Genomic DNA, 18,657 nt, shown 5'->3' with positions numbered 1-18,657 from the left:
CTGTGAGTGCCTGCTGTATTCCAGGAGAGCAGGGAGCTGGGTGCTGGAGGTGAGGGGCATCACCATCCTTCTGAAGCACTTATGAATCATTAGGTTCCAATAAGTGCTAGAGGAAAAAAGCAGGCAGGAGAAAGTCAAAGTGAGGAAATGAAAATGTGAGTGTCTAGACAATAAATATTTACAACGGAAATTTTCTGCGTTACTTTCTATAAGAAAGTTAGATGATTATAGGAAAAAGGAAAGCTGCTTGTCAGTGATTTTTCTCCTCATCATTATTTATTCAACACTGCACTCTGCTGCATTCCAGAGACTACTATACATTGGAAGGAGCTGACACCCAGGGGAAGGTGAGAGCCATCAGAGCGAGGAAGGACATGTAACTCAGGCAGGAAGCCCAGTGGAGGGTTCTTGGCACATCTTTCCTAGAGTCATCGCCAGATTTCAGGGGCCAAGGCCATTAGTTGAGTAAGGAATTAAAAGCATGACATGAAGAAATAATATCCTATTCTGTCTGTGTGTTATTTTTATGTCACATACAAAGGAGCAGAGATGTGTGAGAGCATGGTTGGAGCAGTTAGAATTTTTTTTTAATGATTGCTTATCGGCTAGGCCTTATCAAATTTCTTTATAGCCAAGCATAGAGGTTAAGAACTTGGAGTCTAGCAGAAGTGGTTCTAGCCTGAGTCCACTACTCACTGATTTTGTGACTTTCAACAGTTCCTTTCACTTCTGTAAGTCTCGTTATTTTCATCTGTAAAATGAGCGTAGTAATGAGCACAATATGAATAATAGGGCAAAACCAGATTTTCTGTACAAAATCACTTTTTTTTCCAGTGCTGGGAATTAAGTGGGCCTGCTGCATGCTGGGCAAGAGTTCTGCCATGGGTCTGTCCCCAGCCAAATCATTTTTCATAATGATGGCATGCAGCAAGTACTTAGTAAATGCTGACTTATTTTAATTGCCACTTTTGATTACTCATTCACTGACATTTCAAAGGGAACTGCAGTGTAGAAACGTGTGCCAGGTCACCTCTCACAACTGATATAGCCTGCACTGCCTTATGGCCGCATTCCTGAGGGGTAGGTGTCAGAAGGAGGCTGGAGAGTAAGGTGAGACCTACCTCGAAGAGCCTTGTGGAGCCTATTTAGGATGTTGGATTTTATCAAGAAGGCAGTGCTTCTCTAGGACATTTCAGTGGAGAGTGACAAGGCAAGATTTGCATTTTAGAAAAATTAGTCTGGTGGCAATACAGACAATGGCTTCAGGAAGGGAATAGTGATTACTGAAAGCCTGTTAGGAAGCCATTGCAGTCATCCAAAAGAGGAGGCATTCCCTGCAATAAGGTAGTAGCAGGAAGATGGGGAGAATATGGAGCATCAAGGGGAAGGCGAGCAATGCCGGTGGATGGTGATGGAGAGGCAAGAGTAGGAGGATTCAGCTGCTGGAGGGTTTCAGCTTTATTGACTGAAAACACAGTGGCACCATGTCCAGGTGGCAAATCACAGAGGAAAGAGCTTTGAGCATGGTAAGCTTGGGGTATTCTGGAGCTTCTGAGGGGAAGTATGAACAAGGCAGCTGACAGACTGAACCAGAGGTCAGGAGAAATGTCAGGCTGGGGATTTCAAGTTTGGAATTGAAGGTGTGAGTGTGAATAAGATCATTTAGTCAGTCTGTCCATGGCATTGAGCACCATGGATCAGGGCTTCTTTCCCCGTGGGAATAAAGAAGTTAAAAAACAGTCAGAACCACTACTCTCAGGGCCTTATACAGTGACACTTCAGTTCATGAACTTAATTCAAATTTCTCCATAAGATCAACATTGAACCTTACCATTGAATTTGATTCAGTTCTTGTCCAATTTGGTTTGTGACCAGAATCATGGAAAGAATTAAATTCTTGAACCAAGGTACCACTGTACTAAAGTTGGGGTAGAGAAGGGGGAAGACATTAAACAGCAAATAAAGGAAAAGTATAACTTCTGCTGTCAGCAAATACTGGGAAAAGAATGTCACTGACAAATTGGATAATAATTTATGGAAGAACTGTAGAGAGATTCATTACAACAAAACAACTTTACATTTAAGCAAGATAGTTATTATAACATCATAAAGGAAACTTGTTTCACCACAGGAAAAAACTTTGCCCTTCTAAAATGGCACATTTAGAAAACACATTATGTGAGACTGGGAGTCCCCTTAAGAGATTAGCCTTTGGGGAGGAAGTTAATTAGGTAAGAGGAAGAAATGAAAATGGGTGTATCATCAGAGATGGGGAGAAAGGCAAGTTCAGGAAATCTGAATTGAATGGGAAGACAGGTATGTGAGCATGTACAGGCATCATATGGCTTTCTCTGCTTGAGTGTGTGTACCTGAGGACATCTTCACAGTCCCCAGATCACAGGTGCCAGGTAGGGGGGCTGCTGAGAGGGAAAGAGGTGGCAGGACGTGGGGCTCAGAAACACCCATCCTAGCCAGGAGACAGACAAATGAGTAACCCTATACACATGTCATGGAAGAGTGTAGAATGTGCTAGGAAAGAGGGGCTGAGGCTAAAGGGACACACTGTGGCCCTCGTTGAGCTTAAGGGATCACTAGCCAGTGCCCCAGGCTGCCCCAGACGATCCATAAAGTGAAACAAATCTGGATGCATATTTATTTAGAAGTCTGAGATCGACTGGTGTTAGTACAAAATAAGCAAAATAGTCTGGGCAGCCAGAGCAAATCATCAGTGCTTAGAAAAGGTGGATGTGTCCAGGAGACAATGGAGGAAGGATAGAAGGTTTTCTTGGGAAAGCAGCCAGCATGTCGTATTTGTAAGTGTGACTTCTTGGTGTGAGAGGATCACGCTGCTGAAGCTGGACACTCCTCACAGAGCCCTGAGCACAGAATGCATCCAGAAGCTGTGGAGGTCTCACCATCATTTCACCATGAGGTTCTTCTTCGTGAGAGACTCCTAGGAGTGGCCCAGAGCTGACTGAAGAAAAAGTCAGTGCCACCCTGTAAAACGTGGGCACACCAGCACCTCCTTTCCCTTCTTTATTTTCCCAGAAGAATTAAAAGACCATGAGAGTCCTTAGAAATAATTTTGGGAATCTAGGGAATAATGACCAAGAAATGCCATGAGGAGGGAGGCCTCTGGTCTCTGCTAACAGTGCATTTAGGTTGCCTTTTGTTAAAGTCCTGTTGATTTTAATGGTTTTCCCAAGAGGATAGTGATTTCAATGATTAGGTATGAAATGTGAGTTTATAGGAGAAAATGGAGCATGAAAAGGCTAAGCCGGGCAAAGGTGGGTTCTGAAGCAGCCTCAGAGATGGGGAGAGTGGGACAGCAGCCCTGAGCAGCTCTCCGGTGAACCTAGGGCTTGTGATTGTGGCTTCACTGGGTGACTGAGATCTGGGATAATGATACTCAACCAACCTATGACCTTGATGTCCCTGGATCCAGCCCAGGTCCCACAGTAAAATCTCTGGAGACGAGAAAGCCACCAGGCGATGAGACCTCTCTCATAGACCTTAGCCAGTTGGGTGAGTCACTGGCCTAATAAAATGCTGTTTAAAGTATAATTTTGTTGGAAATTCCAGAGTACCTAATTCTTTTTTCTCTTTTCCCTTTCATCTAGGCACTGGGAAATCATGAATTTGATAATGGTGTAGAAGGACTGATCGATCCACTCCTCCAAGAGGCCAAATTCCCAATTCTGAGTGCAAACATTAAGGCAAAGGGACCACTAGCATCTCAAATATCAGGACTTTATTTGCCATACAAAGTTCTTTCTGTTGGTCGCGAGGTTGTGGGAATTGTTGGATATACTTCAAAAGAAACCCCTTTTCTCTCAAATCCAGGTATTCTTTACTTTTATAGCATGTGTGCCTTGAAAATACAGGCACTAAGACAGAGTTTGGCATTATTTGTATGGGCTATAAGCAAAAGTAGGAAGAACTGGACAAATGGTGTATTTAGGATGACACTGATGGAACCAGTCTGGTGGATTCTAGGTCTTTCTGGGTTACTTCTTTAAGACATTCCCTCTTCTTCTCAGTGCACCTCTTTGATGACATGGAGTGTCTTTGTTTAATTTGGTACCTGAAAGTTGGAAGTGAAAACTGGTGTGGGCTATTTCTATAGATATCTGGTCCCTAATCAAGCCAATTTTTCCAGTCTTAGTACCCCGGGCACTACAAGTGTATAAGTTGTATTTCTAGCACATTTAATTTATTTTAGCTAAGTAATGAATTTCCTGTGAATTTATAAGCCTTCTTGTGATAATCCTGAAATACATCTCATGCTTTCTATGTGTGTGATGCCCAGTCTTGTGAGGTTTCTTTTCTGGTTTGTTTTTCTTTGTTCTTTTGATTTGTTTGTTTTTGAGACAGGATCTTACTATGTAGCCCAGGTTGGCCTCAGACTCAGAGCAATCTTCCTGCCTCATCCTCCTGAGAGCTGAGACTACAGCTGTGCACTACCATGCCTGGCCCTATGAGGTTTCTGATGTATTAGGAGAATGCATTCTTTTGTCCTCAGAGGAATTTTTCGGAATGTTTTCATTCCTTCCTGCCAGCCTACCAGAAATAAAGGATGCTAGCTCCCTCCATACTTATTCATTCCCCCAAGGATCTATCTCTGTGCTGGGAGTTTTTCTGTGCACCAGGGATACCAACCAAAAGTCCTTTTCCCCTGGAGCTTCCATGTTTAGTGAGTGATGGGTCAGAAGGTGGTGAGTGCTTTGGGGAAGGATTAAGAAGCAGGTCTAAGTGTAGGTGTGGCAAAAGGAGAGATAAATCAGATACACAAGCTTAACTATCAAATGGTTTCTCTTATATGAGAAGCCCAAAATATAAATTAAGAGCAAAATAAAAAAGATAAAGAAGTAGGGACTTAGATCTTTAGCAAAAGGGCAAGAGACCAACAGATGGAGGGATGGGGAAAGGAGGAGAGTGGAAGGGGATGAAAAGAGAATTAAGATGTGTTCTGTGCATGTACCAACTCCACACAGTGAATGTAATCGTGTACTGCAAACGTGTACCAATAACAGAAATTTAATTAAAAAACATATAGGGAAAGGAAAGGCTTATTGCAGAGGAAACTTGGTGCCTAGGCTAACTCAGAGCCTGAGGCTTCTTGGGTGATCAACAAGATGAAAATTACCCTTAATGTTCTCTTGATAGACCATAGTGGCAAAGCTGTTGCAACTTTTGATTTTTAAATGTTGCCCGTTAAGTTACTGGCAAGAGGGCCAGTCCAATCCATTTGCGTGATGCTGATTTCCAGGCTGTGAGTCTGGAACCTCCCTGGCTGTGATGTCAGCTGTGCTGTTTATCTCCCATTATCATTTTCTCATGTGGAGTGGACAGGTGGAGTTAGGACTCAAGAGTTCTACCAGCAAAGCACACAAGAGACTCCTGACATCACTGCGTGACAAGGATGAGTTTTTGTTGTTCTATGGAGACATTTGAACTTTTCAAACTGGAATTTACAGACTCTTGCATTTTGAAAGTTGTTTATAAGATCTTGTTCATATTTTAACATTTTCATTTGTGGCTAGTTCTTAGAAATTAGCATATAGGAGTCTGAATCAACTGGAGACTGCTTTGTGGCACAATACTGGATGCGACTTCTGAGCAGCGTGCTTCTGTATTGCCAATTACCTTCATGCCAGTTAAATTCATAAAATCTCAGCATTTGCTGCAAATTGGCTACAGGGACTGGGAACAACAGGCCATACTTATTCACCTGCCACCTGGAGTGCAGCCAGACCCACGCTTGCCTGTTGGTACAGGTGATGGATGATTGCCACTAAGCAAGGGAGCAGGCAGCCAGTGAAAAGCCCACACGCTTCTGGTGCCAACAATGTTTAGATGCAGAGCTCAATCCCAACGTTATTGTCAAGCAAATGGAGTATTACAGTTTAGATCTAATATGTCCCCCAAAAGTGTCATGTGTTCAGGGGTTGGGCCTGGTTGGAAGAGGTGGCTCACTAGGGACATGACCTAGAAGTGTGTATTCTTGTTCCTGCTCTTCCTGCTTCCTTACTGCCATGGAGTGAGCAGTTTTCTTCTGCCATACCCTTTCACCATGCTGTTTCTACCTTGGAGGCAGCTGACCATGAACTGAACCCACTGGAAACTGAGCCAAACAAAACCTCTCCTTTAAGTTGTAGGTGTCAGGTATTTTGTCTCAGAGATGAGAAAGCTGACTAATACACAAAGTTATCAACTGCCATGTTAAAATTGGCATTCAAGTACTGCTTGGTGGTTCTTTTAGGCCTGCAGACTAATTATCCCATGTTTTCAAACAAAGCATTGAAATTACTAATACTCTTTTGTATGTCATGTTTATAGTTCAGGCATTTTCTGCATTGCTACTATGGAAGTCTAAATATAAAAAGAGATTAAAAAACAAGTCATATCTGAAGTCTTCTCATAGTTTGCGATTGAGTTAAAGTAAATATTATCTATATTTCTTTATATATATATTTTTTTTTTTCTTTTTTACTGGGGATCAAACTTGGGACCTTGCACTTGTGAGGCAGGCGGTGGCAACACTGAGCTAAATCCCCAGCCCTAAAATATTATCTATAACCTTAAACTAGTACAACTTTAAGTGAATGTGACTGAAGTTATTGATTTTAAGTTTTATTGGCTTCCTAGGAGGTTTTGTATTTAATTACAAATACGTTTTGGTCTTAGTAATTAAACAGCTTTAATAAATTAAGGTAAGGTTTATTCTTGGTTTATTAACATGTATAATAAGCAATACAATAAGTTATTAATAAATATATTTTATTTATCTTGTTTCCTAGGAACAAATTTAGTATTTGAAGATGAAATTACTGCCCTGCAACCTGAAGTAGACAAGCTAAAAACTCTAAATGTGAACAAAATTATTGCACTGGGACACTCTGGATTTGAGATGGATAAACTCATCGCTCAGAAAGTGAAGGGTGTGGACGTTGTGGTGGGAGGACACACCAATACATTTCTTTACACAGGTAATTGTTTCAAAATAATCACACAGGCAAGGATATCCAGGTAAGTTATTTTGTTTCTTTTGCCTTTGTAAATGTTTTATTATTATTTCTATCACTGTTTATTATGTAATATATATTATATAATCTATAATATGGTGTCTATATATGTAATATAGTGAATTTCATGATTATAAGTCAGTTCTATTTATTTATAAATATATAGAGAACATATAGATAAAATGCACATATATATAATGAAAGATTACTAAGTGCCAATCCAAAGTCCAGTTTATGATAGAGTCATATCAAAAAGCAACACATCAGGCCCAGGATTTAGCACAGTGGCACACTCCCTGCCTTGCAAACACAAGGTCCTGAGATCAATCCCTGGTACCACAAAAACAAAAACACAAGCAAAAAGCACCACATCGTATTAAAAATCTTAGGCATAAACAAAATAACGTGAATAGAGTTTATATAGCTCAAGGTGAGAGGATTTGATTGGTAGGTTGCACGGATTGCAGAAGCTGGAACTCACTCACTTTGCTTCTAGCTCTCCTGCACCTAGGCCTACAATGTCCTGGAAGCCACAGGGCTTCTGATGCACAGGAGAGGATGCACTCTCCCCACCCACCTACTGCCCCCTCCCCCAGCTTGTTACTGCTTAGTCTCAGTTGAACTCATAATGGCCCAGCCTGTTTGAGTTTGAGTCCCTCTTTCCCGCTGTCCCTGCCTTGCTGTACATGTATCTTTGAAGAGTACATAAGAAAACGAGGAAGAGGAGGCCTGGCTGGCGAGCAACAGGTCCCCCAGCAGTGGGAAGGAAGGCTTTGGTAGGGTGGTTCAGGTCCCCTGAAAAGGACTGAGGTGGGCTATATAAGGCCATCCTGTTTTTCTAAAAGCAAAACTCAGAAATACTTCAAACAGTAGGGAATAGCTGGAAGTGTCCAGAGCAGTTATCACTAAGAAAATTAGTGCTGGGATTACAGGCATATACCACACACCCTGATAGGCCCTACTTCTTAATGGTTCCAAAGCCTCTCAATGCTACCACACCAGAACCGGTGCACATGAACCTCCAGGGGACAAACCATGTCCCAGTGACAGTATCCTTAGAACAAGGCCTCATGCTTTAGCTGTTCTTATTCCAGTTATGTGCCAGCCCTGTGGATAAAGCCCTTCTCCAAGGCTTTTCCTAGCTTTACACTGAGGCAGTGTCAGAACCTTAGGACACAAAGTGGGAGCTAGTGACAGGTAGAAGTTTCAAGTGTTTTTGGCTGTGACCCATAATAAGAATGACATTTCACAGAAGGACCCAACACACATTCACATAAATGAAATAATACTTCCATAAAGTACCAGAATGCATTCTGACATTTTTCTGTTCTACATTTGTTTTTTTTTTTTCTTTTTTCTTTCTTTTCTTTTTTTTTGGTACTGGGGATCGAACTTAGGACCTTGCGCTTGCAGGGCAGGTGCAGTGCCACTGAGCTAAATCCCCAGCCCTCCTTTTTTTCTTTTTAATACCAGTTGCATCTTAAATTTTTTTGTAATGTAATTCACCAGTGTTTTTAAAAGCTCAGCTTTAGGGCCGGGGATTTACCTCAGTGATTCCGCCACCTGCCTGGCAAGCGCAAGGTCCCAAGTTCGATTCCCAGTACCAAAAATAATTAATTAATTAATTAATTATTTTTAAAAAGCTCAGCTTTAGATGAAGCGTGACCAAAATAGGGCATGAACAGTCCAAGGAGTCTTACGCCTTCACTCAGGTGCGAGTCTCCCGTGTTCCTTGATCTATCTTCACACCATTTGTCATTTACACCATGTCACCTTGCAGCAACAACTGGTTACCCACACTGATGGCGTCCCCTCCTGTCCTGAAAGCATTGGGTGACAGTGCTGAGCTTTCTGTGAACTCTGTTGCCTGTCCTTTGGCTCCTGTCATGGTTTTTCCAACCAGTGAAGTCCTGCACACAGGATGAAAGAAAACTTAAAGGATAAAAATTACACTGTGCTTATCTGTAAGTCTTGAAGGTAGATAGAATCTCTGAGAAAACTAGATGAGTTTCATCTTTTACTTCACATTTCATAATGGCTGACCAAGATTAAACTTGTTCCTGTGAAAGTCTTCCGTTGTGAGCAGTGAAAAAAATTAAAAGGTGATGCTAGAACGCAATAGGGGATGAGTATATTTGCCTATTTAAATAAACTTCCTCAAGTTTAAAACACTTGGGAAGCTGAGGCAAGAGGATCAATATGAGTTTGAGACCAGCCTGGGCTATATATAGCAAGACCCAATCACAAATAATCACCCAATCAATAAATAAACTGATTTTAAAAGATTTAAAAATCATCTTACGGATTTAGCATGAAGTTAAAATAATGAACCTTTAAACATTATTAGTTAATAAATATAGTTAAAATAATACATGGTTTTGAAACATTTTAACATACACATACATACTTAAAAGAAAACTTTCTCAAAACACTTGAATTGCACTCTGATATAGCCTATTATGTTATTTAACTATTTTAGTGGCAGTTACCAGCTATTAAATTAGTTTCGTTATATTGTAGCTATCCCATCCTGTTTTAAACTCAGCTTTCCTGTCTTCTTGCCACAGCTCCTGTTCTTGTCCTGGCAGGGTGTCTATGTGGATGAGTGACCCAGTCCCCAAGGTTCAGAGCCCTTGATCCCCTGGCCCCAGGGACTGTCACCTGTACTTCCCTTCACAGCTCCACTTCTGGCCTGCAGTTGAGACTCGGTCATCTCCAGAACTGCTCTCCAGCTCACATGTAGTAGGCTTCTAGACCCAGGGCCTTTCTACCTCCTCACAGCTGGCCCCCACAAGTAAGGCCTCCTCTTGTCCCTTGAGCCTCTCCCTCCCTGTCAGTCGGCCCCCTGCTCCTAGCCTGGAAGCGTTCGTTGTACTCTCCACTTGACCATGTCATGGTGGACACATGGAAGGCAGATGTCCAGTGTTGCTGAATGAATACTAACAAGGGTAGCTTTAAAAATAAAATTTAAAAATTTAAAAATAAAATTTCCTGCCAGGGATTTAGCTCAGTGGCTCTGCCACCTGCTTTGTAAGTGCAAGGTACCAAATTCAATCCTCAGTACCAATAAATAAATAAATAAATAAATAAATAAATAAATAAATAAAATAAAATTTCCTAGTTGGGCATGGTGGTGCACACCTGTAATACTAGCACTTGGGAGGCTGAGGCAGGAAAATCATGAGTTCAAGACCAGCCTGGGCTATGTAACAAGTTCAAGGCTGGCCTAGACTGCGTACTGTAGTGAGATCCTGTGTCAAAAACAAAACAAAACAAAAAATAAGATTTCTTTTTTTGGTTGATCTAGTATTTGGGGCTTTTTGTTTGGTTTGGTTTGGTGTTTTGAGACAGGGTCTCACTTTATAGTTCAGGCTGGCCCTGAACTCACTATGCAGCCTAGGCTGGCCTGGAACTCATGGTGATCCTCCTGCCTCACCCTCCTGAGTGCTGGGATTACAGGCATGTGCCACTATACTCAGCTTGATCAGGTTTTAATTACCTAATTTTCTTTGCTTCTGGATTTAGGCCTAAGTTTGTTGTGTATGGAATTCAAAACTTTTTATTTAAAGAACAGAAATGACCTTAATGACTACAAATTTTTTCTCTTAAAAACAAATGGAGGGTCAGGGATATAGCTCAGCAGTGCAGTGCCTGCCTGGCAAGCTTGAGGCTCTGAGTTTGATTCGTGGTACAAAAAAAAATGGAACCAGTCATGGTGGCACATACCTGTAGTCTTAGCACTTACAAGGCTGAGGCAGGAAGATCACTGTGAGTTCAAGGCCAGCCTGGACTACACAGCAAGAGCTTGTCTCAAAAAAAAAAAAGGAAGGAAAAGAAAAGTAGAGTTCACAGCATAATTGTGGGTGGACAGTAGGCTGCAGTGGAAGCATTGGGACTGAATTAGAGCAGGGAGAAGCGAGGACAAATGACTTTAGGAGGCTCTTTGCAGTCCTTGCTCATCTCTTTACTCCTTTGCACACTGCAGTTCAGATAATCTTGCAATTTAGAAGAAGAAAACAATCTTAGTAATGACAATATTCATGGAACTAGGAAACAGTCTCCAACAAAACACTTTTCCTTTGGGACTGTTGACATCTGTGGTTTATTGAGTAAACTGGAAAATCATCCAAAGGTGGTGGTATATAGCTAGTAGGCCAGTAGCTTCAAAGATGGTATCCTTCCCTTTTTTTTAAATTTTATTTTGAAGCTGGGCGTGATGGCACACACCTATAACCCCAGCACTCTGGAGGCCAATGCAAGAGGATCACTTGAGTTCAAGGCCAGCCTGGACTACGTAGTGAGACCCTGTCTCAAAAAAACAAATAAACAAACAAAAGTTCTTTGAGATTGTCTTCTAAATTGCCCAGACTGGCCTCAAATTTGAGATCCTCCTGCCTCAGCTTCCCAAGTATTCCCATGGGATACTATCACATCTGGCTCCCTTGGTCTTTCTTTTCTTTCTTTCCTTCTTTCTTTCTCTCTTTCTTTCTTTCTTTCTCTCTCTCTTTCTCTGTTTCTCTTTCTTTTTTCTTTCTTTCTTTTTTTTTTTTTTGGTACGGGGATCGAACTCAGGTCCTTATGCTTTTGGGGCTGGTGGCAGAACCACTGAGCTAAATCCCTGGGCCTCCCTTGGTCTTTTTGAACATAGTAAGCACAGGGACTTGCTTGTTCCAGTAGTCACTGTTAGGAAAAAAGGAGGAAAAAACCAAAGGTATGAGCTCAACAGGACAGATTTATTTGAGAACAAACCTGAGTGTGACCACTCTGGCACTTCGACCAGACCGGCAACTCTTATATAGGCTATAAGGTCTTTTATAGGGTCGTAATCCTACAGGAGGACTGTGAAAGGAGAAAGTCAAAATGGCTGTGGGGTGGGAGGGAGTCAGTGAAAAGCAGTTGCAGCTCCCAGCCAGGGACAAGGTTTGAGAAAGCACCGAGAGTGGTGGCTGCCTTTGGGAGCAGGGCTGAACAATGGCTGGAGTTACCGGGCCGCAGTTCCTGACCTTATTAACCATGATTGGGTATAAAAGCATAGTGGGATGGACAGGCTTAACATGGTCTCTTTCCGCCTATGATGGTGGCGGTCAGACTCCTTCAGTCACCAACTTGGATCCTTCCAGTAAACTTACAGTGTGGCACAGCCTCAGCCCCCATTTCCTTTACAGAGCAGAGCCAGAAGCCGAGTACGATGGCAGATGCCTTTAATACCAGTATTAAGGGGGCAAAGGCAGAGGAATCACAAATTCAAAAGCATCCTGGGACAACATAGCGAGACCCTGTCTCAAAAAGAACAGAGCCAGAGACTTCTGATTAGTGATTTTTATAGTGTTGTAACACTGCTTAGTTTTATCTGCGTCATGAAGCTGCTTTCCAAGGTGAAATGAGACTGTGGCCATCAATCCTGACAGTGTCAGCTTTATTGGATTAAGAAATGCCTAGCGAATTAGTAAAGCACACACCCTTGGGTCATGGTCTCTTACTAGTTCTTCTCTGCCTCTCTTTCCAAGCTGCGCTTCCCAGCTGCCAGGAACCAGCAGCTTTGCTCTGCCACACTCTTGGGCCATGCTGTCTCTGCCTTGGGGTCACCAGATTATGATTATCATTTGCCAGTGAGCAAATTAAACTTCTCCTCTAAGTTGGTGAGTAGGTATTGTGTCCCAGTGAAGGGAAAGCAACTGATCCAGTACCAAAATAAGCAAAGAAAGACTATGAAACAAATGGCAGGGTCACTTGCAGAGCTGAATTTAAGAAAGCTAATGACCAGCTACTGTAAAATCTTAAGGCCACACACACCAGAAGGTACTAACGACTTCCCAGGATGGAAGTTTTTGCTTTCTTAGTTTTTCTGCTTGATGGTCTTCCCCAAAGGATCTCATTTCTCTCAGACTCTCACTAGAAAGTGGCTTGGAATTGCTGGAAAGGGCTTCAGACTCTGGCAGATCCTGTTTCCTCCCTGGCTTGGCCACTACTGGCACACAGGTTATCTAATCACTCTGAGCTTTGGCTTGCTCACTCTTCCTTCCTTTCTTTTCTTTCTTTCTTCTTTGCTTTCTTTCTTGTTTTTTTCTTTTTTTTTTTAAATGATTGACAGTGATATAACTACCTTAGAGAATTGGGGGTTTTTATTACTACATATTTTCAGTACATAATTTTACTTTCCTTGTATGGAGTTGGTACATGTATATAACACATATTCTTTTTCCTCGGAGAATTGTTGTAGGGATTAAGTGAGGTGATAAACAGAATGGATCCAAGACAGATATGTCAGTTATTCAGTCATCTAATAACGTCTATGTAGTGTCTATCTATCTATGAATCTGCTTTTCTAGAGAACACTAATACAGGCATTCTACTAAATAAAACAGTTTCTCTCTAAAATGTATTTTGCCACCAATGGAAGACTGGGTCTCGCTAAACTGCTACACTGCCCAGAGTGGGCTCAAACTTGCAATCCTCCTGCCTCCCCCTCCCAGAGTGCTAGAATTACAGGCAGGCGTCACCACATCTGACATATATATTTTTTAAAGATGCAAAATTTTAAGGTGGTGGGTCTATGGGTGTTTTCTTTTCCTTTTGCCAAATACTCTGTAATGCTAGTTTTATTTTTTTAATAAAGCTTTTAAAAAAAAAAACTAAACCCTATAAACTTCCATTAATCCTAAACTTAAACTACTATGTTGTAAATTTTTTGTTAAATAAAAAATAATTTCTCTCAAATTTGAGAATCTGAGCTAATTTCACAAATGGTCAAATGTAACTTCTTATGCCTGGAAAGTGAGAAAGCAAAGATATGGTGGTTTAACCCATACAGCCTGGCCATATGGCAGTCAGTTCTCTTCCCCTCAGTTTATCACTTCCTCCAAGCCTGGAAACATTGAGAGCTGGGATTGGTAATGCCACCGGTGAGAGAATTTCTAGTGCTCAGCCATGCCTGGGAGCCCAGGCTCCCCCCTCCTCTCCCCAGGCCTCCAGGGTCTCCAGGGAATAGTTGGCGCATGCTTGAGTGCAACTGGCCAGAGTGATGCTGGGGATCAGTGACTAACACAACATTGACACTGCAGATGGCCTCTCTGGCCTTCTCCAGCTAAATGCTTATTTTCTGAAGGATGTCAATTTATGATTATAATCACCTTTTTAATCTCAAGAAATAAAATTAACTATTTCTGAAAAGAGCATTATTAGTAAATTGAACTACATAAGCATATCAAAGTGAAAATCCTGTCATTCCACTCTTTTCCCTTGACTCTGCATTTTAACAGGCTATGGTGATAGAACCAGAGGATATTCGTGTTGCTACGATTTAGTTAAACCAGATATGGTGGCACACATCTTTAATCCCAGCACTCAGGAGGCTGAGGCAGGAGGATCACTGTGAGTTCAAGGCTAGCCCGAACTACATAGCAAGATCCTGTCTCAAAAAATAAAGAAAAAAATATTTTTTTTTACTTGTTATAAAGAAACCTACTTTATAATGTGAAAAGTGAATAGGAATCTGGTGTCTGGCATTATACTGAACCATGGGATAGGCAGAGTCAGTGTGAAGAACAGAGGGTGGCAGAAAGCAAGCGGGGTCCTTACTGTTCTTCCCTCTCTGCACCAGGCAGCATCTCCTAGCCTCATAAAGATGAAGAAAGCACCATAGGCCTGGCCCCGTGAGGCAGTGGAAACTCACAGCTCTGAGCCCTCACTGGAGCTCTAAGCACTAGACTACATGTGTGCTGGACTTTTGTACTGGCAGGGCTCCCTGCTTCACTCCAGACAGGCATCCTAGAATGGATTTCATGAGGGGTTTGTGCCCACTCTGGGTGCTGAAAGGTGCATCATCTGTTTGTGACATCCTAGTTGAAGGCCAAGAGCAAGAATTTGAGTAGTAAATCACAGCATGTGTAAAACCAAGTGACACAGGCATGGCACTAAGGCATGGTCCTGAGTTCCCTGAAGGAGGCCACACAGCATATGCTCGAGGTTCATACAGAGATGGCTGCAGTAACAGTGACTCAGTCCTCTGGTTGTTGGACAAGGGGCAGCAGGGTGATAAGAAACTAGAGTCTGGGCTTAGAGGCCCTCGAGACCACTGGTTTCCACTCTATGCCCAGAACAGTTCCTGTACAGCCCCCAGCCGTGGCCTCCATCTGTGTGGCTCAGCTTTCATGCTTGATGGCTTGCCTTGAGACACAAGGATCATTGATTATGTGTGCAAAAGACTCTCATAGCTTAAGAAATTTAAAAAGTTAAGCTGGGCATGGTGTAATCCTAGCACTCTGGGTGGCTGAGGCAGCAGGATCAAAAGTTCAATCCCAGCATGGGCAACTTAGTGATTTAGCAAGACCCTTTCTCAAAATTAAAAAAAAAAAAAAAAAAGGCAGGGGTGGGCATGGTGGCACACACCTGTGATCCCAGCACTCAGGAGGCTGAGGCCGGAGGATCGCTACGAGTTCAAAGCCAGTCTGGACTACATAGTGAGTTCAAGGCTAGCCTGAACTACATGGCAAGACCCTGTCTAAAAAAAAAAAAAATAGGCCAGGGATATAGCTCAGTGCATAGGCCCTGGGTTCAATCCTCAGTACTACCAAAAGAAAAGTAAACCATTGTTGGTTTAAACCACTAATCAAATATTTTGCTTTATAAATTGAAACAAAGTCAGGCCCCAGGTGCTATATGTCTCTTCCAAGGCCAGAAGAGACCAGATTGAAACTAGCACCTAAACCAGTTCTCATTGCCCCATTCTCAGCTCAAGTTTTTATCTATTCCTTAGCTACTCCAGGCTCCATTAGTTGAAAAAACTGAATTGAGGGAATTTTTAGGGAGAAAGGTCAGTACTGAGGCACCGCTGGCCCTACACATGGTTTCCACCACAGGGGAAGCATAAATATTTGTGTGTTCTATGAAAAAGTATTTGCTAAATTAGTTAAGGTTAGTCATTGTTCTGGTCTATTTTGTCATATAACACAGTGTCACACACCAGTAACTTAAAATCAGTAGAAGTTTATTTGATTCATGGTTCTGGAGGCTGGAAAGTTCAAGATCGAAGGGCTGCATCTGGAGAGACCTTCTTGCTCTATCAACATGATAGAAAGAATTACATGCAAGAGAACATGCAGGAGGGAGCAGGAAAGGCCAGACTTACTTATACTATAATGAAACTACTCCTGCAATAAGTGCATTAGGCCACTCATAAAGGTCCCAGCTCTCAATACTGCCACAGTGAGGATTGGGTTTCCAACACATGAACTTTGGGAAACACACTGAAACCATAGCAGCCGCTCAACAAATAACTCTGTGTTACACAGACCCGAAAGACACAGCTACCCCTAACCTCATGGAACTTGTGATCTTGAAAAACATACTGACCTTGATCAGATGTTTTTAATTGCATAATTATGCAAACAAATAAATCATAGTTTCTATAATTACAAAGCATACTGTGAAGGCCAAAGCACAAGATGCTGTAGGAGCATACACTCAGAGGAACTCACCAAATCTCAGGGATTATTGGTGAATGTTTCCCTGAGAGACTGATGTTAGGGTCAAGATTACAAAGACATCCAGGAGTTAATTAGGTAAATAATCATTGCTCATCTTTATTGAGGATCTACTTGAGTCAGGTTTTACTTCCTGCATTAACTTCTTTAATCTTTCCCCAAACACTGTAAGATAGTTACTATTTTTCCCACCTTGTTGATAATGAATGAATTGAGGGTAAAAATATGTAACAATTCACACGTAGAAGTGTGGCTCCACAAGTTCTTATTGCATGTGAGAAGGTTCCTGGGCAGTGGGTGTGGTATAGGAATAGGAAGAGATCAAGACTGTTAGAAGACAAGTTAGATGTTCTGGATCAGTGGTCCTCAACTCTTTTGGCTCCAAGGACTGGTTTTTTCCAGAAGACAATTTTTCTATGAAGGGGATGATGGTGCGGGAATAATCTTAGGATGACTCAAAGGAAGATACAACCTAGATCCCTTGCATTCCCACTTCACAGTAGGGTTTCAGTTCCTGTGAATCTAATGACACTGCTGATCTGACAGGAGACAGAGCTCAGGCAGTAATATGAGCGATGGAGAGTGGTTATAAACACAGATGAGACTTCACTCCCTCACCCACTGCTCACCTCCTGCTGTGCAGCCAGGTTCCTAACAGGCCATAGACCAGAAGCATGGGGTTGTAGACCTCTGCTCTAGATGAAGCTGGTGAAATAAGAAAGGGCCATATCACATAGGTCTTACAGGTTGTGATATGGTGTTCCATATTGTGTTTTTCCTAAGCCCCATAAATAGCCCAGGATGTATATGATCATATTTATGCTTCAGAAAGATCACTCAGGCTGCTGTGTGGAGATTGGATTAGAAAGTGGGAGAGGCCAGTTAGGAGGCCACTGCAGTAACCCAGGCACAAGTTAGAGGTGTCTGTGACTGTGGCTTGTGTGAGGAGACAGAAAGAAACAGAAGTGGTGTCTGGTGGTAATGAGCTCCTCCAAGGAATTTTAAAGAGACTCAGATCCCTTAAGAGCAATGATTTTGAAATAGAGAATGGCAGTTAATCCTGATATGTCAACCTCATTTGATTAAGATATGCCTAGAAGACTAGTAAAGCATGCTCCTGGGTGTGTCAAGGAAGTGCAGTATTGGATGTTATACTGTATGTGGTCTCTTCCTCCTGCTCTGTTTCCCATATACCACACCCTTCTGCATGATGTTTTTCCTTGGAGCCAGTAGACCATGGACTGAATTCCTCAAAGCTATAAACCAGATTAAACGTCCTCCTTTAACTTGTGGGTGTAAGTTATTGTATCTCAGCCACAAGAAAGTAATTATTAAATTTCTTTTTGTTGTTTTTGAGACAGGCTGTCACTGTGTAGCCCAGGCTGGCCTGAATCTCTTGTTCACCTTGCTTCTCAAGTAATGAGCTCTTCTAAGGAATGACCTATCAGAAGCATCTCAAGTGCTGAGATTCAAGCTTGCACCACTCTGCCCACCTCCAGTTATTTTTATCTAGTGCTCTTATAAAGACCCTGGTTCTGAAGTTCTCAAACTGGTTCCCATATGGGTTAAAATCATGGTATGGCTATCTCAAAACATTCTATAATTCATCCAGTTGAAAACCACTGTAGTTGAAGCCTTCTCCCTGGTACTTCTGTCTGTCACCCCATGATGCTGGGAGGACAGTTGTCTGGAGCCACAGTTGGGATCACCACATTCCTGGGCTCCAAGGGCAGGGCTTGTGATATTTCTCCAGAGACCAGCACTGTGTTGTAGAGCACTTGACTTGCCAACTCCGGATGTCAGTCCACAGCTGCAGCCTCCCCCCCGCCCCCCAGGTTTGGTTCCTGGAGACATTGTTGGCTAGATGACTGGAACAGAGTCTGGACAGTTTCTGTCCTGCCCAGGTGATGAGTCAGGCACCTAAAGACAAAGGTATGGCTCTGTGTAGAAAGAATATTTTGAGCATAACACTCTGGTTGAACAGCATGGAATGGTATGGAAAGTGTGAATCCCTGGATTACTTAGCCCACCAGTGTTCTTCTTGGATTGTCAAATGGAAAGGGGGTGTAGAGAAGACTTGGCTGGGAAGAGGCAGCTGGGATTAGCCACCTGAGTCCAGCTATTGCCTCAGCCACATAGGAAGCATCCTC

General features: G+C 42.3%; 1 protein-coding gene across 1 annotated transcript in view; it reads left to right on the top strand.

Annotated features, from left to right (window-relative positions):
* Nt5e (5'-nucleotidase ecto) overlaps positions 1-18,657 on the top strand; it is a 68,515-nt gene that overhangs the window by 38,361 nt on the left and 11,497 nt on the right. The window contains exons 2-3 of the mRNA XM_004860246.4: positions 3,621-3,843; positions 6,801-6,989. Of these exons, the coding sequence (XP_004860303.1) occupies positions 3,621-3,843; positions 6,801-6,989 (412 nt within the window). The remainder of the gene's footprint in view (positions 1-3,620; positions 3,844-6,800; positions 6,990-18,657) is intronic.

This window comes from Heterocephalus glaber, unplaced genomic scaffold (assembly GCF_053883595.1).
Source record: "Heterocephalus glaber isolate CG9 unplaced genomic scaffold, H.glaber_assembly_v1.0 deba00001523, whole genome shotgun sequence".
Classification (NCBI taxonomy): Eukaryota; Metazoa; Chordata; class Mammalia; order Rodentia; family Bathyergidae; genus Heterocephalus; species Heterocephalus glaber.
Note: the sequence above shows the minus strand (reverse complement) of the source record. Positions and strands in the feature narration are given on the sequence as shown.